At 33.9% G+C, this 27,455-nt stretch overlaps 3 protein-coding genes across 3 annotated transcripts; 2 read left to right on the top strand and 1 right to left on the bottom strand.

Annotated features, from left to right (window-relative positions):
• The first annotated feature begins 2,056 nt into the window (after positions 1 to 2,056).
• On the top strand, positions 2,057 to 3,371 carry LOC143901558 (F-box/LRR-repeat protein 4-like). Its single transcript, XM_077413991.1, has 3 exons — positions 2,057 to 2,361; positions 2,456 to 2,768; positions 2,926 to 3,371. Exons 1-3 carry the CDS (start codon positions 2,133 to 2,135, stop codon positions 3,230 to 3,232), a joined length of 849 nt encoding a protein of 282 aa, XP_077270117.1. The 5' UTR covers positions 2,057 to 2,132; the 3' UTR covers positions 3,233 to 3,371.
• A 6,267-nt stretch (positions 3,372 to 9,638) lies between these two features.
• LOC143901489 (uncharacterized) lies at positions 9,639 to 26,664 on the bottom strand. Its single transcript, XM_077413852.1, has 16 exons — positions 26,378 to 26,664; positions 17,381 to 17,532; positions 16,874 to 17,112; positions 16,560 to 16,669; positions 16,372 to 16,477; positions 15,861 to 16,090; positions 15,319 to 15,703; positions 14,833 to 15,242; positions 13,932 to 14,254; positions 13,617 to 13,825; positions 13,296 to 13,547; positions 12,354 to 13,004; positions 10,390 to 10,588; positions 10,074 to 10,221; positions 9,789 to 9,891; positions 9,639 to 9,707 (listed from the first exon to the last, which is right to left on the bottom strand). The coding sequence occupies exons 2-16, from the start codon at positions 17,454 to 17,456 to the stop codon at positions 9,654 to 9,656; spliced, it is 3,495 nt and encodes a 1,164-aa protein (XP_077269978.1). The 5' UTR covers positions 17,457 to 17,532; positions 26,378 to 26,664; the 3' UTR covers positions 9,639 to 9,653.
• On the top strand, positions 19,622 to 24,271 carry Cpa (F-actin-capping protein subunit alpha). Its single transcript, XM_077413844.1, has 3 exons — positions 19,622 to 19,998; positions 20,842 to 21,091; positions 21,168 to 24,271. Exons 1-3 carry the CDS (start codon positions 19,798 to 19,800, stop codon positions 21,584 to 21,586), a joined length of 870 nt encoding a protein of 289 aa, XP_077269970.1. The 5' UTR covers positions 19,622 to 19,797; the 3' UTR covers positions 21,587 to 24,271.
• Positions 26,665 to 27,455: the final 791 nt, after the last annotated feature.

Genomic DNA, 27,455 nt, shown 5'->3' with positions numbered 1-27,455 from the left:
ATGTATGGCGTAAGATTTTCTACCACGTGGTGAAACAGCCTATAATGTGTACCAGAAAATGAGATAAAAGATACATTAAGTAAGATAAAGAATACATTTTGGAAAGTCTTAAGCCTGTTCTATTACAGTCGCAAAACGTAAGCAGTAAAAATTTATCCTTGGATTGTAAGAATTTTATTAGTCAATAGTTTACTTATGCTTACGTCTTGCACATTTTTACGTTTTGTTTTTTCTTTTGTGCTCGTGCACGTGTGTGCCACGTGGTGGTAAAAAAACACAGAGCACGCAATATGTCAAATTTATTTAAAAAAAAGAAAAACATTTTTCTATATTAAACAATTTTTTAATTGTTGTGTTTTTTAAATAATTAATTATTTAACAATAATACACACATACAGATTATGTAATAATGTCAGTACCAGCAATGTAAATGGAAGCAAGATAAACTTAGATTATACAATCTTTACGCTATACTTATAAATATATGATATATTATAATGCATTTTTGCACATGCTAAAAAAGAAACGATTATTATTCTCCACATTTTTTTCTTTTTTTAGAGAGTAAATATGACGATAACCCACAATCAATCTATATATTGCGAGAGTTGTAGTCGATATCCCTATGCTGGCAGAGTATCCGTAGGAGCAGAAGAAGATAGTGTCGACTTCATCTATCAATTTGTGAAGAAAAGATTTGTTACTACCGCGAACAGCCAGAATCTTAGCATATTCCATACTGCCCCTGACATAATTGGGCCACCAAAATTTCCAAACTATGGGGAACTATTTCATCTATCATGTTTTTTTGGAGAAAAATATGTCAAAGTATGTGTATTTCTTAATATTATCTATATCATTCTGTACAAATTAATCGCTATCTATAAATTTATGTTACTTCTTAAGATCTTCTACTACTTGACATTTTAATTGTCTAATATAGAGAGAGAATGGTATCGCTATTTCAATATCTCCGTGGCAAAACAAAGATTCCATAAGAACTGTTATTGATCTTGTTACATCCAGATCCAATTCAGAGGGACAGATGACGAGCAAAAATAAATATATTGGTATGATACATATAATATTTAAAAATTGACAAATATAAGATATTGTTAGAGAAGATACGCTTTTGTTGAGAACATAGTATAATTATACTTTCTATATTTTGAAGACATCGAGTTTCATGAAGCTGTATATCCAATCAGAGTCTGTATTTACGAAATATATAATCCTGGAAACGTAATTCAAATTTGGGCTCAAGATTCTAATAATCAGTGGATTCGGTTGTGGGATGAATCGTCTCAGATTGTGCCGCCGACATCAAGATTATTTTCTCCACCATTATCGCATCCGTGCAACTTTAAAACGAAAATGCTCAGACTATTTTTTAAAGACAGTTCACCTGCCTCTTACACACAGCTAGATGCTGTGATGTTCATCGGTACATCAAAATTGATCTTTTCTAGAAATCTTAACGAGAATTTAACTAATCTGTTAAAAAGAATTAACAGCATGTACACACCACATCGTGACAATGTTCATAATTTAACAGCAGATTTAAAAAGTGCACACTTGGATATATATCATCTGCAAGATAATTTTTCAGAATATTGCGTTATTTGTAAAAGGTATTATTCTAGTCGACATTAGGTATATTATTTAAATCCTGTTTTTCTGATAATAATAAAATTTAATTTGTTTCCATAACATTTGTAGCGATGTAAGAAAGCTTTCTCATAAGAATAATTTGAAGCACAAAAATGCATCTCAAGAGGTAATCCCTGGTTATGTGCAACCTCTTGGACAGAGATACTCACGTCGTATTTTATTAGAAAATTATTCAAATAATGCCAAGCGTATGAAACTCTCTTCGAATGAACCCAAGGAGCTATCACGTTGCAGTTTATCTGAGCTTCCTGTAAAGTATTATAAGAAATCTATTTTTCATAATAATATTAATTGCAATGTTATCTTGTGTATTAAAGTTTTATATTTTATCTTTGCAGGATGAAATACTGCTAAAAATATTTAAAAACTTAAATTTGACGACGTTTTGTCGCATAATTGAATTGAATATTAGGCGTTTCAATGATTTATTACAAGACCCTGAACTCTATACACGTTTGAACATGCGATGTGTAACTGACAAAATTACAAGCATTGTATTTCGTGGCTTTACACCTAGATGTAAATATTTGCGACAGTTAGACCTTACAGCAAGCAACTTTGATGTTGGAGATTTCGTAAACTTTCTTGACAATTGCGGCAGACGTTTAACGCACTTAAGATTAAGTAACTGCATATCTGTTGACAATCGTGCTTTACTTAAAATTTCAGAGATATGCAAAAATTTAAAAGGTATGTATGTAGATGTATGTATATTGTATATATGTATATAAATAAAAAAATTGGAGGTAAATTGTATATATTCAAAACATAATTTTTTTTTTAGAATTGGATTTAAATAATTGTCTCATAAACGACGAAGGATTTTCGTATCTCGAGAGTCTAAATGGTTTGGAGTATTTAAACCTTCGTAATACATGTATAGAAGCTCAACGTCTTTGCAAAATACTGCAAAAAAATCGACGGGTGCGTGAGTTACATTTGGCATATGGCGGAGCCGCAGACGAAGTTGTAATAGAGTTAAGAAATTCGTGTCACAACTTGGAAGTAATAAGTTTATCGGAAACTAGAGGTTTTACATCGCAGGGTTTGAACGCTCTTGCTGACTGTAAGAATTTACGAAAAGTGAGACTTCCCATGTAAGTATATGTCATTTAATTTTCTTTTAAAGATACATGTTACCGTATTTTTTATCAATGTGTTTGCTTCTCTTGCATCTCAAGTATCTTGAAAACGTTGCATTAATTTTCTCTTTGCGTGTGAAGTATTGTGATAATTATGTGATTTTTGTTGCAGATTTGAATGCCCAATCACTGATAGCTTGAACAGATTACTTTCTTCCTGTCAACGCCTGGAAGAAATTTTTTTACTCCATATTGTCCTTAGTGATCGTAATTTGGAATTGCTAGCACAGTGCAAAAATTTGAAAAAGTTATATTTTTTAAAGGTGGATTATGAAGAACCTGATAAATATTCTGTCATTTTCAAACAATGTTCTCAACTGCAAGAATTTTACTTTCTATGGTGTATTAGCGATGCCGATGACTTAGTTAATGAATGGAAGAAAAGATATCCGCATGTGTCTGTCTATACGTATTGTTGAGATCTCAAAATCTCGGGTACTCGCAACTCGTTAGTTCGCATAAAGATATACACGGGGCGGTCTCGCGCTGCGTGTGTACTTTTGGCGCGAGAGCTACCGTGTCCCTTGATATTGAAAAACATATAGACAATTTGAAATAAAATTTCATGTAACTAAAAGTTTAATTTTTCTTCTTGATTCAGAGCATTGATGTCGACTTCAATTCTATCATCTTCTAATAATCTAAATGTTCATGTAACATTTGCCTTCCACATCGTTATCATCTATCGCGATTGATCTAAGGAAGTTTTATGCTATATAGCACTCCCCGGGAAATTCTACCCCTACTTCATATATAATTCTTTAAGATTCGGTCATTCGGAACCGGTTTCCAAAAAGATCGGTAACAAAAAATAGTACACTTTATAGCACTCCCCGGGAAATTCTACCCCTACTTCATATATAATTCTTTAAGATTCAATCAATTATTTCCCGAAAAATTGGAAAAATTAAAAAAACCGGCTTCCAAAAAGATCGGTAACAAAAAATTATACACTTTATAACACTCCCCGGAAAATTCTACCCCTGTTTGGTCTATAATTCTTTGAGATTCAGTCAATTATTTCCCAAAATTTAGAAAAATTAGAAAAACCGGTTTCCAGAAAATCGGTAACAAAAAACTATACACATAGTGGCACTTCCCGGAAAATTCTACCCCTATTTCATATAATTTTGGTAAAAAATTCGGTTTGGGCTGGGCGTTGATAAGTGAGTGAGTGAGTGAGTGAGTCAGTCATCAGGACATCTTCCTTTATATATATAGATATAGATATATATATATATATATATATATATATATATATGTATAATAGTTCCTTATTCAACGTTCCAATTTGTTTGTTTCGATTATCTTTAATGGGCAATAACATATAATATTTACACTTATTACCAAGAGCGTTTTTTTTATGTTAAAAGTTGCATACCTAGAAGAAACAGTAAGTGGAAATCCAGTTATTAAATATTATATCTCAAAAAAAAACAACAAAATGTAACAATAAAATTAAAGGTTATTTATCGTATTCAAGGGAAAAATACGAATGAGTAATATTTATTTTTATATAATTACAGTAACGCTATAAAAATTTGAAATAAAATAAGTCGTTATATATATATATATTCACCCAACCTCCTCGCACTCTTTAACTTCCTTTTTCTCAAGTAATGGTTCGCTAAGGTCCAGTTTCACAAGTGTCGGTTAAGTTTTAACCTTAGATTAACTCACTCTTCGTCTCTTTCTATATAATAAGGGGGACGTTATTATAGAAGGAGATGAAGAATGAGTTAATCTAAGGTTAAAACCGACACTTGTGAAACCGTGTCTAAGAATAGTAAAACTGATGTTTGGACTTATAATTTCGACCAACATGGTGCGACAAACTGCATGGTCTCTTTATATGGGATATGTGTCACTTCATTTATCCAAAATTCTAAAACTACGAAACTAATATTGTACTTATTTTATGCTGCCCGATTTCTAAATAATATACAATTTTTCTGGTTTATTATAATTTACACTACCTATATTTAAAAACGTGTCTTTTTGTTAGTTGTCATGAAAATATTTGCTTTTGACATACATATAAAAATATATTTTCTTATAATTGTATAGATCATTTCTTGACGGTCCGTTTTTATTTATTTTTTTGTGTTTTTAATATATAATATTACAACGTAATTTAATATTCTGCAAAGGAAAATATTTTGAACCAACAAAATACGTATCTCTTTATTTTATGTATATTTTATGTAAAAAAAAGTTTTAACCGGTTTAAAATATACGAGGTCATTTCTTGTCTGAATTGACATGGAATTTCTCATGTATAATCAAGGACTAATAGTTTGTCCGGTTGATCTTCGGAAAGAGATTTTATTTATATTTAATATCTATAAGCTTCTATATACATATATATATATATATATATATATATATATATATATATATATATATATATATATATATATATATATATACACATATATATATATATATATATATATATATGTCAGCAATTATCAACTTTTTTAACATTTCAATATATATTTGACATCCCGTTTTTTCTGCTCTTATAATAAATCACTACTTGTAAGCCGTGTGCATTGGTGCTCATCCACTTCCAAATGAGATGCATCCCAAAACTCAACCGAACAACCTTTTAGTTCTCGACTACATTGCATAATAGAAGTACAATTTGTCACTAGGAAAGTAAAGAAAGTAATTTTAGGAAAAATTAATGTTTTTAAAAATAAGATCTTATACATTATTTTCTGTAGAACAAGATTTATTTTGTACTTCCGAAAACTGTCTAAAAATTTATTATTCAAAATTATCTAATATTTAAAGTGACTATAAGCATACTAAAGGTCTATCCAGACAAACTTAATTGCATAGGTGCATAACCATATGCATAAAGAAACGGATTGGTCTATTTCCTTATGCACATGCATATATGCCATGGACCAATCAATCCTCTTATGCTTATGTTTATGCGCTATGCAAGTTTGTCTGGATTGACCTTAACAGGCTACAAACGGATTATCCAACCAATACTACTACATAAAACAGTTTTACTTTTTTGATCGATATATTGAGTTTTAATGTTTAATATAAATATAAAATAATAGCTATTTTTGATTGGTCGGAAAGACACTTTTAACACTTTAACACTTTTAACACTTTTTCTAAACATCATAACCGAACCTCGTTTTCACTTTTGTCACTCCAAAAACATCAAGATTTTGAAAATATGCAAAAACTATTATCGGATTCGTATAGAGCACCAATATCTCATCAAAATTACTTACATATAGGTTCGCAAGAGTAAACTTCGATGAAAGAATAGAAATTTTATAAAAATTAGAAAAATTACTTTTTACCATCAAAAACGCTTATATCGCGCTAAAAATTAAACCATGGCTCAGAATTTCACCAAATTCCATTAATAATACTGGCACATAAAGAAGCATTTAAAGTAGGAAAGGCAAGTTTCTAGATTTAAATAGGCAAAAAGCCTAGTGTCTAGTTTACCCTGGTGTCGAGTTTGCCTCGGTCTTCCCTATACTAAAAAAGAAAGGATTATTATTCTCCATATATTTTGCCTTCTTTTAGAGAAAAAATATGGCAACCCACAATCAATCTTCATATTGCGAAAGTTGTAGTCGATATCCCTATGTCGGCAGAGTATCCATAGGAAAAAAGGAAAGTGTTGACTTCATCTATCAATTTGTGACGAAAAGATTTGTTACCACGAACCACCGGAAACTTAGCGTATTCCATACTGCCCCTGACATAATAGGACCACCCAAATTTCAAAACTATGGAGAACTGTTTCATCCATCATGTTCTTTTTGGAGTAAAATATATCGAAGTATGTGTATGGGCCGGTATCACAGTCTCTGATTAACGTGATCCTCCGATTAAACGCACTCTGCATCTCTTTCTAACTGTCCCCCTAGACAGAGACGAAGAGTGAGTTTAATCGGAGGATTACGTTAATCGGAGGCTGTGATACCGGCCCTATTTTCTGGTATTATCTGTTATTGTCCTACACAAAGTAATCGCTATCTATAAATTTATGTTACAAAATTTTCTGCTATTTGACACATTTTGATTTTCTCAGGGTTGGCATGTTTTAAACAATTTGTTTAAAACTGTCTGATTAAAACTGATTTAAAACAGTGGACACTGTTTTAAACATTTTTAAACTACTGTTTAAAACTGTTTAAAACACTGCAATTAAAAACATGTGATTATTTAGAAAAAATTGCAAAAAAAAACTAAACCTTTATTTAGTTTTTTATCTATATTATTTGTGTAGCATATAAATATAAAGATATATATCAATTAATTAATCTTTATTTCACCCCCCTTTCCGGGGTTGAAAAGGCGTTTTTTTCAGTAAAAACGTTCCCAAAAACCTTTACAAATTCTGCTATACAAATAAAATCATATACATTATACATTCAATCATTAATCGTATACATTTTATATCTATAATAAATCAGAGTCTGTATTTACGAATTACATAATCCAGGAAACGTAATTCAAATTTGAGCTCAAGATTCTAATAATCAGTGGATTCAGTTGTGGAATGGATCGTCTCATATTGTACCCCCGAAATCAATATTATTTTCTCCACCCTTATCGCACCCGTGCGACTTTAAAACCAAAATGCTCAGACTATTTTTTAAAGGCAGTTCACCTGGCTCTTACACACAGCTAGATGCAGTGATGCTTATCGGTACATCAGAATTTATCTTTTCTAGAAATCCTAACGAGAATTTAACTAATCTGTTAAAAAGAATAAACAGCATGTACTCTCCTCACCATGACGATGTTCATAATTTAACAGCAGATTTGAAAAGTGCACACTTGGATATAGTTCATCTGCAAAGAAATTTACCTGAATATGGTGTTATTTCTAACAGGTATTACTATCGTACATTAGGGAATATTTAAATCCTTTTTTTTTGTTAATAATGAAAATCAATTTGTTCCAATGATATTTGTAGCAAAATAAAAAGGATTACTTATAAAAGTAATTTAAAGCGCAAAAGGGCATCTCAAGAATTAAATAATCATTCCAATTGTGTAAACAGTATGAAACTCTCTTCGAATGAATCCAAAGAGCTATCACCTTGCAGTTTATCGGCGCACGTTGCAAGTAGTTGCAGTTTATCGGCGCTTCCTGTAAAATATTATAAAAAATCTATTTTTTATAATAATATTTATTGTAATGTTATTTCGTGTATTAAAGTTTTATATTTTATTTTTGTAGGATAGAGTACTACTAATAATATTAAAGAATTTAGATCTGACAACGTTATGCAGCATGAGTCATGTAGATGAACGCTTCAAAAATTTAACACAGGACTCTGAACTCTATACACGTTTGAACATGCGATGTGTAACTGACAAAATTACAAAAGCATTGAATTTCATGGCTTGACAGCTATATTTAAATATTTGCGACAGTTAGATCTTACAGCAAGCAACTTTGATGCTACGAATTTTATAAACTTTCTACATAATTGAGGCAGGCGTTTAACGCACTTAAGATTAAGTGACTACAAATCTGTTAATAGTCGTGCTCTACTTAAAATTTCAGAGATATGCAAAAATTTAAAAGGTATGCATGTATGTATATGTATGTATATTGTATATGTAGATTATCAAGATTACGGGTAAATTGCATATATTCAAAACATATTTTATTTTTAGAATTGGATCTATGTCGTTGTTATCGCGTAAACAACAAAGAATTTTCATATCTCGAGAGGCTAAATGGTTTGGAACATTTAGACCTTTGTGATACATTTATAAAAACTAAACGTCTTTGCAAAATACTGCAAAAAAATCAAGGGATGCGTGAATTGCACTTGGTATGGAGCGGTTTAAACAATAGAGTTAAGAAATTTGTGTCACAACTTGGAAGTAATAAGTTTATTAAGAGGTCTTACATCGCAGGGTTTAAACGCTCTCGCTGACTGTAAGAATTTACGAAAAGTGACATTTGGCCTTTACAAGTATGTCTTTTAATTTTTTTTTTAAATACATTTACCGTATTTTTGGAATTGCTAGCGCAGTGCAAAAATTTGAAAAAGTTATATCTTGCAAATGTAGTTATGATAGACCTGATAAATTTTCCATCATTTTCGAACAATGTCCTACACTGCAAGAGTTTTATCTCGACATAATGTGTAAAATTAACGATGGCTTATTTCATGATTGGAAAAAGAGATATCCACATGTGACGGTCTATACGTGTTATTGAGATGAATTTAGAATTGACCACACGATGCTTTTAAAATCTTGAATTAATGTGCATATACTTTTTTACATTGTGCCAGTTAGTCGAGAAATCAAATAATATTTTAGTTTCAATCTCACTGGCGGAAAAAGTTATATATATATTTTTTTTTATTTTTTATACACCTTCGACATATATAATGGTGTCTACAACGCATGATGGATTTTTCCGTACCATCACAAATGAATTTGGAATTGACAACACGATGCTTTTAAAATCTTGGATTAATGTGCATACTTTTTTACATTGTGCCAGTTAGTCGAGAAATAAAATAATATTTTGGTGTTATTGAGATCTCAAAATCTCGGGTACTCGCAATTTGTCCGTTCGCATGAAGGTATCAAGTGGCACGGCGCTCGCGCTGCGCATGTAACTTGGCGCGAGACACTATACAGTGTCACTTGATATTAGAAAATATATATAGACAATTTTTAATAAAATTATATATATAATTAGTATATAATTAGCATTCAGAGCGTATTGATTTGCCGACTTCAATTCGATCATCTTCTAATATAATCTAAATGCTCATGTAACATTTGTCTCCCACATTGCTATTATCTACCGCAATTGATCTATTTTGATCTTGGTAAACATTGTCGAATGGCATTCAAACCGGACACAGCAATCTACGATAAATTAAAATTTAATAATCAATACAAATTTTTTTAATTTTAATGAAAAGATAAATTATATAATATTTGTATTACCTTCAGCGTTCCAATTTGTCTGTTTCGATTATCCTTAATCGGCAATAATACATGTTTACACTCATCACCAAGCGCGTATTTTTTTATATTGAAAATTGCATAACTAGAAGGAAAAAGTAAAAAGCTAGTTATCAAATATTACATCTCCAAAAAAAATCTTATAAAATCATTAAATTAAAGATTATGAATCGTATTCAAAGGGAAAATACGAATGGGTAATATTGATTTTTATATAATTGCTATAACGTTGTAAAAATTTAAAATAAAATAAGTCGTTATCCTCACCCGACCTCCTCGCACTCTTTAACTTCTCTTTCCTCGGGTAATGGTTCGCCAAGAACAGTAAAATTGATGTTTGGACTTATAGTTTCAGCCAACATGGCGCGCAAACTATGTCTTTGTATGGGATGTGTCACTTCATTAATCCAAAATTCTAAAATTACGAAACTATTTTGTACTTATTTATGCTGCACGATTTCTAAATAATATACAATTTTTCTCGTTTATTATAATTTACATCATATTTGAAAACGTGTCTTTTTATTAGCGGTCAAGAAAATATATATTTGCTGTTTACATACATATAAAAAAAGAGATATACTTTTCTTATAATTGTAGATCATTTCTTGACCGCCCGTTTTTGGTTTCTCCACAGAAACAGTCTCCATATCTTCGCCGCGATTCCCGAGGAAAGAATACTCTACGTAAAGCAAATGTATCTCATCATCCTGCATAACGCAACTCTCGTCCAAAAGCTGCATGCTCACTATTTCTATAATTATTGCATCCTTTTCGTGGCGCTGAAAAAGACGTGTACGAATCAGAACTGCATTAAATTACTTTATGAACAATATCACGTACATTATAAAGTTATTTTTAATAAAAATTATAATTAATATTTTTAGATATACTTCTCCATCTCAGAAACGTGCTGGTGTACAATGGGCTAACTCATATACATTATTAAGGCGCTGCTGATCGTAAAGTACGACGGTTTAATGTAATATCAATATATTTTTCCATAAATTTATAAATAATCTCCCTTTAACAAAAATTCCATTAACTTATTTTTAACATTTTAATTTTTTGCATTAAACAATAAAATCGGGAATTTGTACATTTAATCGGATGTTAAAAATATTAAAGTTTGAAGCTTAATTTGTTGTAACCATTTAGCTTTCGTCGTTAAGTAGACAATATAAAAATATATTCGGTAGCATTATCATGGGAAATTTTATGTTTGTAATCCAGCACTCTTCGTGGAGGATCTTAAGTATAACTAATGGAGCAATCTCGTACGCAAGTAAAGATGTCATTTCGGTAATCCTGCGCTTCCACGTTTAACGAATTAGCTCCTGCAAGTGTTTTTGGACGACTAAATTCAGTACCGAGCTATTCAATCAACATATATATAAATGCAGACGTAATAATTAATTACTAAGTGTACTGGCAAAAGCAGTCAGCAGACTCTTCTGCTTGTATCTCTCCCAATTTATGTCCGAGAGAACCTCGTTCATGTCGCAGATTGTGTTGCTTGATCCTTCGGACAACGAAATGCCCTGAACATGTCCGCAATCTCGATAATTTCCAGATAAAACTAGAGCTTTCGCTATTTCTCATACAATCGCGAGAGTTTTTCCGTAACATTGCTAAACGTATCTTACATTCGCGATTAATGTCCTGAACTCCGCCATGCTCGACGAATCCCTCAAATCGTTATTTTCCTTTTTCTCGTTATTATCCGCTTCGGAATCTGGACTGATTAAAATTATTTATACAATTTTTTTTAAGTTGCAAAATTAGATTCTGCAAGCAATTTAGATAGCGTGAGAAAGCACGACATTATAGTGTAAGGAAGAAATCTCACCTTCTCGCTGTAATCGTTCTATCGTCTTTAGACATTTTACTCGTCTTGTTGGTAGGCGAAAACGATTCTTCATTATTCGAGTTAACGTAATAATTGTCGTCATCCGAGTTTTCAGTCTCGTATTGAAAATCTGTGGTTTTGACAATGTAACGTTGATTAAAAGTTCTTTCAATAGGTGCAATCAATACGTCTTAATTAGTGAATTAAATTGAACGTAAAGAATATTCATACGATTGATTATATAAAATAACACACACGATCCCAATCGATTTAATCTACAAAAAAATACAATCTGATAAATCTCAATCAAATTCTAATCAAGTATTTTAATTACGATCATATAATCCCTCGTGATAAAATTTCTATTTTTTCAAAAATTTTCTAAGAATTTTTCATATTTTAGATTTATGAAAAGTTCTGAAAAAATATGTCAACTCTTTCGCAGATACTTTCAGAAATAATTGGATAAAAGTTTTCGGAATATTTCATTATCGATGTATGAAAATTTCTGATAAATTGCACGGATTTTTTCATATTTATTCAGATTTCTACAAAGATATATGTTAGCGGAAAAAATCTGAAATATATGATTATATTTTGTCTGAGTTTTTCCGAAAAATATTCCAATTCGTATAAAAAATTTGAGAAAATCTTAATATTCTGATAAAGTTTTAAAACTTTTATAAAAATTCTGATTAATAATATGAAAAATTCTGAAACATTTTTCCAGGGTTGTTACTTGAATCTAATGGCGGTTGGATATCTTGATCCGTTGAATCTTCGGACACCGAACTATCCCTTTGTTCCTGATCCTTGAACGACACCACGTCAACGACGTGTCTCGTGGGGCGTCGAGGAAGTGGTTTCTGAGGTATGTCTGCTTCTTCCTCCTTTTTTACTGACGGCGTATAAAGAGTATCTTTTAACGAGCTTATGCCGCATTGTTTTTTAAAATCTTCGACCATGTCGACGTTGCAGCTCAACCGGACCCACAACGACAGTTGGCCGAAATTGACGCCGAAGAAGGAAGAAATGACGCTGTTCACAGGAACGATATAATGCAACTTGTTCTGCGGATAATCCAAGATGTCCTTGATGGAGACCTTTGCTCGGGCGAGCGTGTAACTGGTACCGTCTTGGCGAACAATGTTCACTCGGAATATGAAATACTCCGACAGCACGTTCTTGAAGAAGGAGAAGAGATCCGTTATGCGATACACGGAGGATGAGTTGAAGATCAAATTGGGGCACTTCATTCTCGGTGTGTAAGCTGTCTTCTCGCCCCAAATGTCCCAGCTTACGTAAATGTGAAGACTACATATATCTGCTTCGTCCGGTATTTTCGTGACCTAATGATCTCAAGTACAACAAAATAATGTTCTTCACTTGAAAAAATAAATGGTAGATTGTACTATTATATATTTCAATATAAATAATCGATGAAAAATAATCTGGTTTTTAATTTCTTCGTGGAGATATCTAAACATAATTTGTTTCAAAGGAAAGAGTTAACGTCAGATAATTAATAAATATCCACATAAATTGAAATTTTTGAATAGGAAATAAAATAATTAACTATATAAAAGTTTATTATTTTATTTTGTATACATGTATATGCGAAATGTATGCAATATACTAACCGATGTAGAAAGTTGCAATCGCGAAATGTGAATCTCAATGAGACCTTGCCTGTCAGTAATCAATAAAGGAAAGGACTCTGTTGAGCACACCGGTAACTTCTCGCTGTCGGTCAAACATTTGATTCTGCAAGGCAACTTAAGCTTCTCTTGCACAGAAATAAGTGGATCTTTCGTTTTGCGCAAGTGACACATTAAATTACACCTGGGATAACGCGGCGATTTTAATCTTTTCAGCTTTATCATCTTTTCTGCCTAAATAAAAATCATTGGCGTGTTACGCTACAGTTTAATGTCTCATGAGAAATTATGATAGTTGCTTACGCAGAAATCTTTACTAATGTCTCGATAAGATGATTTTCTGTACTTCTCGTGAGTCACAGGAAAGGAAGTAGGATCGAATGTGTCTTTCATCGAGGAACCGTCAGCTCTCGTTAAAATGGTTGCAGATTTCTTTTTGCATGTAAAATCGCAATTCTTGGAGAAACTGGCGGTTGATTGAAGGGAACAGTTCATACAACAATAATCGGATTCTAAATTCGCATAACAATTTATTAAAAACAAAATTATTACGGGTATAATCGCTCGTTTTCATACTTTTGCCGATGCATTTATTCGTGTTTGTAAAAAGATGTCAGATCGCCGTTATATGATTATCATTACCGAGATCATTCGTTGTTCCTGCACTAAAATCACGTTGCTTAATATCACGAGTAGTTATTGTAGGAAAATCGTTGTTGTTGTTGTTGATATCAATTAACGGATCCCCGATCGCAGATGCTTGATGACTCGGAGATAGTTTTTCATCGACATCAGTAAACAATAAAAGTTCTTGCAAAACGTCGAATAAAACCAGAAACATTTGACCTAGCGTTATATTCGAATTCTTCAAATATGCAAGTTTTTTCTGTGAATTCTTCTGTACAGAGTTTAACGCATCACCTTGAGATATTTCCCGATCGCTGTAATAAATACTAGTGATGATATTGTGACACTCTAAATCTTTTAATTTTTAATAGTGTTGAAAAATATAGAGAGAAGACAAAATAAGATTGAATATATAAAATCGTGGTAAAATATCACATGTACATATACAAAAAGTTGTTACAACCATATGCTTATTTAAATAAATAGAATATATAAAATATATATACATATATGTCTTATAATATCGAGAAATTCGTAGATTTTTGAACACACAAGGTTTTCCATTATGCACAAGTTATTGATTTAATAACAAAATATAAAATACTAATTACAATCATTGAATTAAGGGAACATGCAAAAAGTCCCTGATTAAAAAACAAACATATGCTCACAATATACGCACACATACATATGTACACAAGAGCATTGACACAATATTTAATCAATTTTCTTACTAGACATTTGTACTGTATAAGAATATAAATGCTATATAAAATATATAGCATTATAATAATGCTTTATAAAATATATATTTACTGTTAATACCGAACGGTAGAGTTTTTGTCAACAATTAGAATCACCGAACAGTAGCTTCTCGAGAGGTACGACTTGCCTGTGCCTCTGAGCTACGTCCAAAATGCCTGCGTATTCTTCTTTCGGCGTGATCCTCGACGCATCCAGAGGGGTGTTAATTTGTGCCTGATCCAATAGCTTTAGTATTTTTTCTCGGGATAAAACACTCGTGCCGTTTGCTTCCTGATTCGTCTTCCATTCCTTTAATGGTGACTGCAACCTCGCCTTGTCTTCATTATTCGAAATTATCATTGTACCCTGCTCCCTTGTGCTAGTAATGACAATGGTCTGTACTGATTTATCCGCCGATTGCCAATCTTCTCGAGTGTTGCCAACAGTTTTCTCTAACTGCACAATTTTATCGTACATTTCGCAACATTTTCTGCATTGTTCCGTGTACGATGGTACTATTATTGTAGAATCGCGCTTTTTAACTTGCGTATGTAAAGACTGAAAATATTACAAAACTGAGAATTAGTCCAGCGTTAAACAATTTCTAAAATATATACAACAAATATGTACTAACCGCTAGTTGTACCGTCAAGGTATCAATGTTAGCCTGCAATTCTTGTAGTTTCGCGAGCAATCGCTCATTAGTAGCCTTTAATGCTACAATGTTAGTCTGCTCGTTGTTGAATGCAGTCTTCAAGGTCTGTTGCTCTTGAGCGTCGTCGCAAAGCTTTTTTTTCAATTCCATATTCTCCAATTCGACTTGTCCGTATTTCGAGGTGAGCGAAATAAGTTCGTTATTATGTTGTTGCAATATTTTAATTTCATTCGTAAGATCCCGTATCTGCTCGTCCTTTTCGCGTAACGTGAACTGTGAATTCTTTGCCTTCAACATCTGATCGTCAATCTCAGCTATGCGCGTTCTCTCTGAGGAAAGAACGGCTGCGATTTCCTGACCGTTTCTAATAAAATAATACATTTTTAAATTAGAAACACACTATATTGGACAATTCTTGTAATAACTAAATTATAAATATATATTAAACAATTTATATCTATAAAAATAAAATGTTATATATGTATATAAAGATCAGAAATCTTGACCAATAATGAGTATACCTCGTCGTTTGTTCGAGGGTTGTCTTCAAGTCATTAATTTCGGTGGTCAATGCGGTGTTTTTCTCCTGAGTCGTCATTAATTTATCGTTCAGCTGCTTCATTTGTCGCCACACTCGTATATATTCTACATTTTCCGCCACCTTCTCCTTTTGACTATTGGTCAAATGTGCCAGCTCTTTTTCCAGTTCCATTATATGACACGCCATATCTTTCTTCTGCGCCTCCAATTTCTACGAACAAAAGTTGAACGCTAAGTAGAGATTATGGCGTGTAATATTAGTAACGAACAAGCCTGCATATTTGTGAAGTTGTGTGATAGCCCACTCGTGATAAAAAAAATCGTGCAAAGAAGCTTATGCAATAATATTTTACATCATCCTGCAAACTTTATTTTGCTCTGTCACACACGAAATATAACATCGATTGTGCTGTGCGAATGAAATGAATATGATACAATATACGAAGAGTTGAACGTGTGCAAATATCTGTAATTTATTCGAGCTGATTTTACCTCGATTTTAACGAGGTAATTTCGCATGTCGTTATCATCGTCCCCTGCCCCGACGATGCACTGACAGGACGGTGCTCTCACGCGGTTATTCTCGCTTCGACACGTCCTAAAAGGAGCCGATTCAGTATTTCAATGCGCCGCGACGTAATGAGTCATAGTGCATACGTGTAGCGCACATATATACTTACACAAGCCCGGAAGACGATGGTCTAACGAGATTACGGCTGCGCGACGACGACCTGCCGCTCATCGTGTGACTCAACAATTGATTTCTCATCACGGCGATTTTCTCCTTCAGCTGAAACGTTTGACAATATTTAACAATATCTCAGAATATCTATTTTAAAATTAAATTTATGATCACATAATCTTCTGCATGCATTAATAATATCTACGCTAGAAATAATACGATGGAATATAAAAACGTCGTTCTTCCGAATTAAAGATCCTGTTATCATATCGTGATACGAGGAAGAAAGAATCGCTGTTACTCGAGATCTACCTTGATATTTTCAAGCTCCAGGGCGGCCGTTCTATTTCTATCGTCGGCAATATCGAATGCTAATCCACACGATCTTGGATTACTAGCCAGCCTAATCAGCTTCGTCCCGAGCCGCTTGATCTTATCCTCCTGGCAGTTGGAAAATTTTTTCAGGTTGCTCGCCTCCTCGAGTAAACGCAGATACTTGTCTTCCAGCTGATAGCGATCAAGCTTACAAACGAGATGACGTTCCCTAGGGTCTGCCGATATTTAAAATGTTATTCACACATGCATCTTTGCACATCGTTGCACGCGAAAGTAAATACGAAATTTGTGCAATAATATTAATTGTTTATCGATTTCAATTTTCTAGAATATCATGCTAAGAGAAATTTATATGTTTTTGCATTTAAAGTTGGCCGTAAATTAATAAATAATAAATTAATTAATTATTAATTAATTAAGTTAATTTATTAAACATCCAAATGCAGCTACAGCAGATACAAATGAATACAAATAGATACAAACCTATGGCACTGATGATTGTGTCCACGCAGGAGCCTTCTTTTACGGGCAAGATGTCACGATTCGGATCGTCTGCCATTTTCAATCGAAATTCCGACGTCTTAGACCTGACGAAGAGTAGTCTCTAAAACCTTCGAGACGATTAGCACGCGACGCTGAAAATTCGACACGTAATTAACGCTATTTGTTCGCGAGCTGCGACAAACGAATCAAAGGGATATAATTGTGGCAAGAGACAGCGCGAAACAAATAGAAGAGCGATCCATTCTATTAGATCATCCGCCATTGCCTCTTAATTACGCGATCCGCGTTACATTTATAAAAGTAATATCCTTCAAGCTGCTTTCGCCGGGACAACGATTATTCCAATTATCTCCAATCATTTGCACGAGAGTAATTAAACATATCTGTCGATTTTGTTCCATTACCGATTTACGGACGAGAGAGTTCGAGTGATCGACAACGCACCGCGATTCCACGCTAATTTCGGATGCATAATAAACGATTTGTCAGCGATATCAAAAAAATGTTGTCGTTGTCAAAAAAAATCACGTGCCGCTGATATTCTCTTTCGTGCGAAAAGATTTTGACGGGAATATACCGGGTGGCGTTCGCATAAGTTACATGCAAATCGCAGAAATAAATGGTAATTATAGAGACCCTACGTCTTGCAGTTATTGTATTATTTTTTCTTATTTTCATTATTATTGTGCGTGCCAATTTTTCTCAAACCTCACTTTTTTGTAAGAAAAAAAAATAATCTTTTTAATTATTTTTTAATACTTCTCATTGTTTTTCTTGTATATTGTAAGAATGACAGACCTCAAAAAGCAAAATTTTCCAGAAAAATGAGCTTGAATGTTTTAAATCATAAAAATTTTGTAATATTATTTTTAAATGCGATTTTGGTGTAATAATTGATTGTACAGGAATAAAGAGTATCTATAGCATATATATCGGCTCTTCGTTCAGTGTATTGAATTGTTATCATTCCTTTGCAAACAACTCAAAAATCGCAATTTTTGAGTTGTGTCGTTATTGCAACAAAGCGATATTATATTTTTAGAAATGACGTTACATTATTTTTATTATGTTACTCCGCTTCCTGCATCTACAAATGATAAGATAATAAGCGATTCTTATAAGAAGAACTATACCGGGCGTAACGCGAGTGACAATAATTATATATCGCCGGTTATCGCTCCCGCCTGCCAGATTTAAGATTAAACGCTGCGCACTATCTGCGACGGAACTGTGTATGTTTCGCCCCGTCTCCGCGTGCGAGGAACTTTTCCAAGGGTGTGATTCATCCTCGCTCGATATGAATCATCTCCGCACACGGGACTTCAAAAGTAGCGGAGAAGATACAAAAAAAAAAAAATAACAGAAGAAGGATTTAGCTTTACGATAGGGGAGAAAGTTAGAAAAGAACGCGCAGCTTATTCCGAGGGAAGGGGAGGATATTATTCTATATACATATATAAATATATACATATATACATATATATATATATATACATATATATATATATGTATATATGTAAGAAAAATAATAAGAATAATTAAAAAATAATTAGAAAAATAACTCTTGGATTTATTACAAAAAATTAAAATTGCAATTAGATATTATAAAATATTCTATATATATATAATTATATACAATCTTATTTCATATTATACAATTATTTTACATTTATATATTATATATATATATATATGTGTGCGTGTGCGTGTGCGTGTGTGTGTGTGTGGGGGGGGGGGGGCAATTTTTTTCATTTTTTAAAATCTCACTTTTTTTTAAAAAAAAAAAAAAAAAAAAAACCAATAGAGTTTTAAATTTAGCCTTCTAATTTAGCCTTTTAAATTAAATTCTCAGTCTTAAATTTAATTGATTTTAGCGTAACGCCGTCCAAAAACCAAAAACCATCTGTTAATCTCGGCGGGACACTTTTCGAAGTTTTCGAAAAAGCATAAGCGTCATTTCCATGAGGAAACGCGAACGAGCGAACGGACGTCGCAAACGTCAAACGAAGAAAGAGTATGTATATCGAAACGTGACAGAAAAAATCGAATTTGCGGAAACTGCTGTGAGAAAAAAAAGAGGGAAAAAATGAAGAAGGGAAGCCATTGCACATTGCACAGATACGCGCGCTACGGCAATTTGGTCGACTCGTGCCACCCGGTACATCGGCATCTTTCGCGGAGCGGCGCGGCGCCACGAGATGCGGTGTCAAAATCCGGAGAGACCAAGCACAACCTAACAACCTAACCTGACCCCGTCCGTGACCGCCGCACCGTACCCTCGCTTTTGACATCGACGGCGGCGACTGAGGAAGCGGCGGTGGCGGTGGCGAGTGGCGACTGGCGACGGAGTGCGCGACCGTGCGCTCAGCGCTGTGCGTGCCAGTGGCAAAGGTAAGATGGCGGCGGACGGAGATGCGGTGATTCCGGACCAGGAAAAAGTGCGAATAGTCTCGGATTTTATATTGCACTCGCCGCCGGGCGAGTTCAACGAGGTGTTCAACGACGTGAGAGTCCTGCTGAACAACGACAATCTGTTGAAGGAGGGCGCGTCCGGCGCTTTCGCTCAGTACAACAAGGACCAGCTCACGCCTGTTAAGGTACAAACATCATCATCATCATCATCATCATCCGTCATCGTCGTGCTCGTCGTCGTCACCACAGACGGCCGCCGACGGTGCCGCCGATACCGTTTCTCCGCGCGGGGCTTCCTTGAATTCCTTTTCTCGCCCGGACTCGCGGTGAACGCACCTCGCGGTCCTTGGCGCCCTTTCGCGCGTTCGCCCCCTTTTTATTTTCAATTGTGTGTGTATCGATTCCGAGGGCCCGCAAGGTGCGATCACGGTGACCTTACACGCTCTATCTCTGGGCCGGCTCACGTTATCGGACCCTCTCCCCCCTCTGGGAATCCGGGTGACGTCCCCGGTCCCCGGCGTTCTCGCACCGGCTCGAGATTGCCCGACACCCTCGCGGCAGGTTATAGCAATTTTGCCCAAGCTGGAAACCGCGTGCTTGCACCGCTGTCTATTTCCTAATAATGAGCGAAGACCGTCTCTCGTTTCTATTTTACGATGGAACGCTACCTTGACATCTGTTTATTTTGGAAACTGTTATCATTCAGTCGAAGTTAGGCATTGCTTGTGCTAGGATGCCATGTTGCAGTGTCTTTTTTTACCTCGTGTTGCGAATAACTTATTTTACACTAGAGAAAATTTTAGATTTATGTATCTGTCTCTTCTTCTATCCAGTTGTGATAAATGTGTGCAAAATTATAGATCCTAGTATAGTATATTAAGTAGCATAAGAGAAACCATAGGAAATTTAGCATATTAGCTAATTAGCAGAGAAAAGATAGGTGTGTAAGATAAACAATTAAAAGCAAAGTAATTAAAGTGAGTACTAAAGTAACAATTAAAACCCTGTCCTTTTCGCTTCATCGGCAGATAGAGGGAAGTGAGCATCCAGCGCTTATAACGGAACACAATGACTTGGGTTCTCAGAGGTTTTACGACGGACGGAGTAAGCAAAGTTTTAAATATGATCATCTGAGGAAGGAGGCGCAAGACTATGAACCTTACGAACCAGATCCCATAGCGGAGCCTTGGAGGTCAGCCCTTCAAGAAGAGATAACGAATTATACTCAAAGTCATTACAGACATGGCGCTTGCTCAGTTTTTGGAAAATCCTTTGGAGGTAATTGTTAAAGATCGATCGTGTTAAAATAAATCGGAGGACATATCGAGTAACAATTGATTTTTATGTCGTGTAGGACACGTAACGTTAACGGCGTGCATAGAGGATCATCAGTTTCAACCTAAAAACTTCTGGAACGGACGCTGGCGTTCAGTGTGGACCGTCAGTTTCACCCCGAATTCGGGTAACGCCGAAATGAGGGGTAGCCTCAAAGTACAAGTACATTATTACGAGGACGGGAATGTACAATTGGTCAGTAGCAAGGACGTGAAGGAGAGCCTGCCGATCTCGAACGAGAAGCAAACGGCGAAGGATTTGATACGGTTTGTCGAAGAATCCGAAAACGATTATCAAACGGCAATTTCCGAGAACTATCAAACGATGTCGGACACCACCTTTAAGGCGCTGCGAAGGCAATTGCCGGTAATGCGAACAAAAATCGACTGGAACAAAATCGTGTCGTACAGCATTGGCAAAGAGCTTAAAAGTCAATAGAAATAAATTTTTTTATATTAAACGAAATAATTAACAAAAAAAAGCGCATTTTGCTGCATGAGTGAAGTCTGGAGGTGTGATGTGCATGGGAGCAAATTATAACACTATTAAATAACGTTTGATCAGAGATATTCGACTCATGCATGCCACTCAAGATTCTTCTCGACTCCTGTATGTTGTTACAAAAAGCAATAAAATAAGGAGGTTAACACTTTTGGCGTTGTCAATTGTCTCAAAAAAAAAAAATTAATTGTGAAAACATAACTTCTCCAAATAATTCTAAATAAGTTTGTCATAAAGTAACGTAATGTATGGCTTGATTATTTCTACAAACGTGCTAATTCTTGTAAAATTGAGAATCAACATCCGACGGTGGAACTTTTATACAAATCATGCTATTTCTTCACTTTAATTTTTTTTCAACCATTTTCCTTAAAACTATATCCGTGATATTCGCATTGTGCAGCATAGTGCAAGATATAATCTTTAACTTTGAATGGACATGAAAATGATAATAACTATCAAAGTAAAAGATCTATTCACTATTTATAAAAAAAAAAGGCCCGGTTTTTCATTCTCTGGTTAATTTGTAGTTTAGGCTTAACCTAAAGTTTAAAATAAAAATTGCGTTTTTCAATTCATGGTTGATCATTAAACTAATAGTTTTGTAGTGCTAACTTTTACTATCAGAAAACTTTACTGGTTAACTTCTGGTTTTACTAGAAGATCTTAACCGATCTTATAGCTTTTTTATGCTGAGGTAAACAGAATTTGAGTTTTGTGCATATTATTAACCCTTCGTGGTCACACTATCTACAGTGCCATATAACCTATAAAAAGACCTTTAATGGTCTATAAAGATTGACGGCACGTTAAATATCCCAAAGAAAAAGACTCTACTGTTTCAATGACCACACCGGGGTCAAAACGACCCCAGCGACTTTAATCGGCTGCCGTATTTACAGTTTTCATTATTTTGACTTGAGAAAATTACTGAACCTTCTTTAAATATTGTAAAATCTGTCGCAATATTAATTTTGTTAATGAATTCAATATTAAATATTGAAAAAAATCGTAAAAATTAAGCTTGGAGTTAGTGCAATTTTGCTTTGAAAAATTTTTGGAGTCATGCTGACCCCATAGTGACCACGAAGGGTTAATCAACATGGATTTCGACAATTTTGATGTAAACGTTTATAGCAGTAATGAAGAACTTATAAAAGACCTAAAATATTTCGGTGTAAATCGAATTATTTTGATGAATTAGATGATCTCGATTTCTTTTCTAAATTTCAACTATCAAAGCCGACAGTCGAGAGAAGGACAGAACAATGTATATAAATTAATATTAATATTTTCTTGTTAATCGCAGTAGCTAGTTTGAGAACTGATATTTCAAGATAAATCAATTGTTATAAGTTATTATTCTATTTGTTATTATATGTTATAATTCTAATTGTTATTATATATATTATAATTCTACTTGTTAACATATTATAATTCTCTACAGCAAAAGAATATCAATACCTCCGTTATCCATTACTTGCATTTTCGTGGCCAAACTTGCATTTTTTCTTGCTCGCATAGGCTGCGTTCGCTTTAAAAAGCATCACTTTATCTTCTTTCAATATGTAATGAGCAATAAAGATAGACTGACGCTTCAGCACAAAAGCACCCAAAGCAAACGCAGCCATAATAACTATCATTAGCTTATGTGTAACAAATCCTCTGTAATTATTTATAGTATTCAATTTATATTCTTTTGCATCGTCTCGATTTCTGCTTTCACAGTTATATAATAACACTAAAACTTAACTAAAACTTTTATTTTCAACATTATTCTTGATTTGTTGTATTTATCTATAGTAAATGTTGCATGAACTATAGATACCTACCATTACATGAACTATAGTCTTGTTTGATTTGTAATACCAACATCAGAAATTTTTTGATGGGCAAAATTTACCGAAAGTTGATTAACCAACGACAAACAATACATTGAAAAACGCAATACAACAGCTCATCTGAAAGTTAATCTTCAAGTAAAAGCAACCTGACTAGATAAATTTACCTTCAAATGAAAAACCGGGCCAATGGTAATGGGATCCTTGTTCTTATGTTAAGTGATTGAACTGAAGTTGAATTCAATGTATTGAATAGCTTGAGATTGTGAGACATAAATAGCGAAAAATAAATTTAAACTATAATCATGTAGTTGTGAAGTAATGAGCAGATAGAGGCAGTTTTTCACAATTGACAAAATTTATAAATCCCTACGAACTTTATCAAAAATATAGTAACATCAGTGATGTCTCATAATTATTTATACAATTTATATAATATATAATTATATTTTACTTATATAACGCTTTTTTTCTCTGGAGGAAATTGTATCTTGTATATTATTATAATATATAAATGAAATTTTAATACACGATATATTATTCACTGAGGTTATTATCTTATTGATAATCTTGTCATTACAACTACATCAATCTGCTCTAGCACAATTTATCTGTAACTCGATGGTTCACCCTGACTCAAAGCAAAATAATTTCAATTATTTTATTATAGACATATTTCTATCTGAAATATTAAAGACTATGATATGTTGTTTACGTTTTATTGATATAAATTGTATAATTGTGGAACGTGAATAGAGCCTGTAAAAAAAAAAACGAAAAATACTACATGATAAAAAAAAGCATTTTCTTACGGACGTGATGATGTGCGAATAAAGTAGCGAAATTGATAGTTTATGTCAGGTATAAGAAAGACCTTTAGACTGACTCTCATTTTGAAAGGAAGACAAATCTGTAACGCTTAAGTCCTTAGATCACTTAAAGCGACTCGATGACACATCTCGTGCATTTAAAAATTCGGTTTGAAGAATGATATATACGTACATATATCATTTTTATCCGAATTTTATTATATATACATATATACATATTCTCTGATTATGTTACTTATCGATACAACATGCTGGGTCCATGGGTGATATCAAACGCATAATATATCAAATGTAATACGAAGACATTAGATGTGTCTATCCATGATTTGTCAGCCCGGTACCGAACACCGTTAAGTGTTCATTACCGCATTCAATACATGAAGTACGAGAAAACGAGGAAACATAAACTCTTAACAGATATTGGTGGGCAAGGCCTACTATTTTTATCCAACTTTACATTTCATAAAGGTATAAGTCTATATACATTTTTTGTTAAAATGTATTGTTTTATAATAAGTATGTCTATTATATAATGGATACGTTGCAAAGTTTAATGAACTACCGAATGAAATAAATGTTAATCATTGCGCAACTTGGTTTCCAAATTGAATCGCATTATAGTATAGCCATCGCAAAAAGGATCCGTTTGAGTTCGAAAGCAGAAATGGGAAAAAAAAATCTCTTGGTGCTATTCACCTTACTACACATTACACAGCCAGACATTGTACGCGGAAAACGGAAACTAACAAAGTACATAATATATTGTACATTGTAGAACGTAGCCTATAGCCTGCTGGAGCCTTAATCTATTCACTTTACGTTGGGGAATATGGGGGTGGGTATATATGGAGATTGGGTCTCGGGGAATATATACGAAGTACGTATGGATAAAAGTACGTCAAATTACCTGTTAGAACGCGAGGCGCGATAACGAAGTTACTCATGTAAATACAATCACATATGCTACTTGGAGTCGTTGTTTGTATTACGTATGTAAATTACAAAATGGAGCGTTTTTTGAGGTGTTTCGAATCTTGTCAAAAAATTCTACACGACATAGTTGCCTACGATATTGAGGAAAAAAAAACAACTAGATATTACCTACAATCGAGTGTATCGTAACATAACAAAACGCATGTCCTTATGTAAAAATTTAAACACACAAAATACATTTATCAGTTAAATTATGTATTATTGAATGTTGATTGATTAAATAAAGTGATATGACACTTTATACATGTGCTCTCGAGTCTAAAAATAATTTTTTTTTTTTTTAGTGGAAATGTATTTTGCATGTAAATTAATTTGGCCATGTATATGCGGATGTACAATGTTTTCTCGATGAAAAATTAACTGTGTGATATTAGCTTTAGTCTTACATAAAACAAGCAAAGGGTTTATTGAATTATTCTAATAGCTATACCATTTATATCGTTTATACATAAATGATTATCATTTTCCTTTTTTTAGTAAGTTTGTACACAAAGTTCCTGTCAGTATATCAGATTCGTACAGAACACCCAAGCTAAAACTGGATTAATGAAATATGTGTAGGAAAATGTACATATTTATTAAGATTTAGAGATTTATAAAATGTACTTTACTTATATAACTTTTTCTGTATATCACAGGTAAAAGTTATGTACACATACAATTAGAAGAGAAAAGATACGAATGTCTTCATATTTTAAACTGTTACTACAAATGTGTCATGATGACTAAAATCTAACAGACCTATATTGTGGCAAATTGATTGTGTAGTACGTATGTACATACATAACAATCAATTTCAACATTCTTTTATTGCATGTATATATCTTCACATACAACCGCCATATCGAGTCATAATTAAACAAGTTTAATTGATGAAGCTGCGTTTCTTTGATACATGGTTTTGTTTGAGAGACATGTGGTTGTTGTTATTATCGCACATAGATTGTTTTTGTGGATCTACTCACGTAAACAAACGTATGTACAATACTACTGCGAGACGCGTCGGCGTACGATGTACGATACGAACGTCGCAATCTAAGGAACTTCACAACAGAAATACGTACCTCGGTCAAATCGCAATTATTATACTTGGTGAGAGATGCAAAAGGTAAGTATCCTCGGACACATGATTACACGAGAAGGCGTTGCGAGGCTGCCTCGAGGTAATTTGACGTTTGCGGGCAGCCATCTATGTTTATACACCGGCCGTTGCTTATTCTTCTTTTTATACCACGGCACCTGTCTCTCCGTGGAGTCCATCGACATACAGGCCCGTATTCATAGTCCGACTGTCACCCTTAAGCCCGTATCAGACTACCGACTGCGAAGGCCGACCCGACTGCCGACTCACATCTAACCAATAGACCATGACTGCCGACTCACATCTAGCCAATAGACCATGGTCTATTGGCTAAATGTGAGTCGGCAGTCGGGTCGGTCTTCGCAGTCGATAGTCTGATACGGGCTTTAGATCCTGCGCACAATAGAGCACATATTAGGGGAATAAGAAAAAATATTAATTATTAAATATTAGGAAATGGAATTGGAAATAATAATTAAGCGTAACGCACAATGGAAAATAATAAAATATAAGCTGTAAATATGGGAATATTTCTAAATATCCTTAAATATATCCCAATATTTAACATTTATCGCAGGAATATTCCTATATTTATATATATCCTAATAATATTTAATATTTATTCTTAATTCTCTTTTAATATGTGCTTTTTTTGTGCGCACGGCCATAGCCTATTGCTGCGTTTCCATTGAGCGCGTCACGCGTCGCGTCGTCACAAGTTAAGGTGAAATTTCATGGGCAGTAAAAAGCAGCAGCAGATCGTACTGATTGGCTATAAAATAGAGAAGTTCTAGGAACTCGAGAACGATCTGCTGCTGCTTTTTACTGCCCATAAAATTTCACCTTTAACCAATCAAAACATCCCATTTCATTACATTCTTGTGACGGGATCGAAATGGGATGTTTTTATTGGTTCAACTCGGACGACGCGACGCGTGACGCTCTCTAGGGACTCTACTACCTCTGCTCCGCCGGCTCCGCGCCGTATAATCACCTCAGGGTCCGTTCCGTTTCAGTCGTTTCACGCATGATGCGCGCTTGTCTATAGTAAACGTTACGTA

Source organism: Temnothorax americanus, unplaced genomic scaffold (assembly GCF_048541705.1).
Source record: "Temnothorax americanus isolate GAGA-0224 unplaced genomic scaffold, ASM4854170v1 Scaffold34, whole genome shotgun sequence".
NCBI lineage: Eukaryota > Metazoa > Arthropoda > Insecta > Hymenoptera > Formicidae > Temnothorax > Temnothorax americanus.
This window is presented reverse-complemented; position numbering and strand designations above follow the sequence as displayed.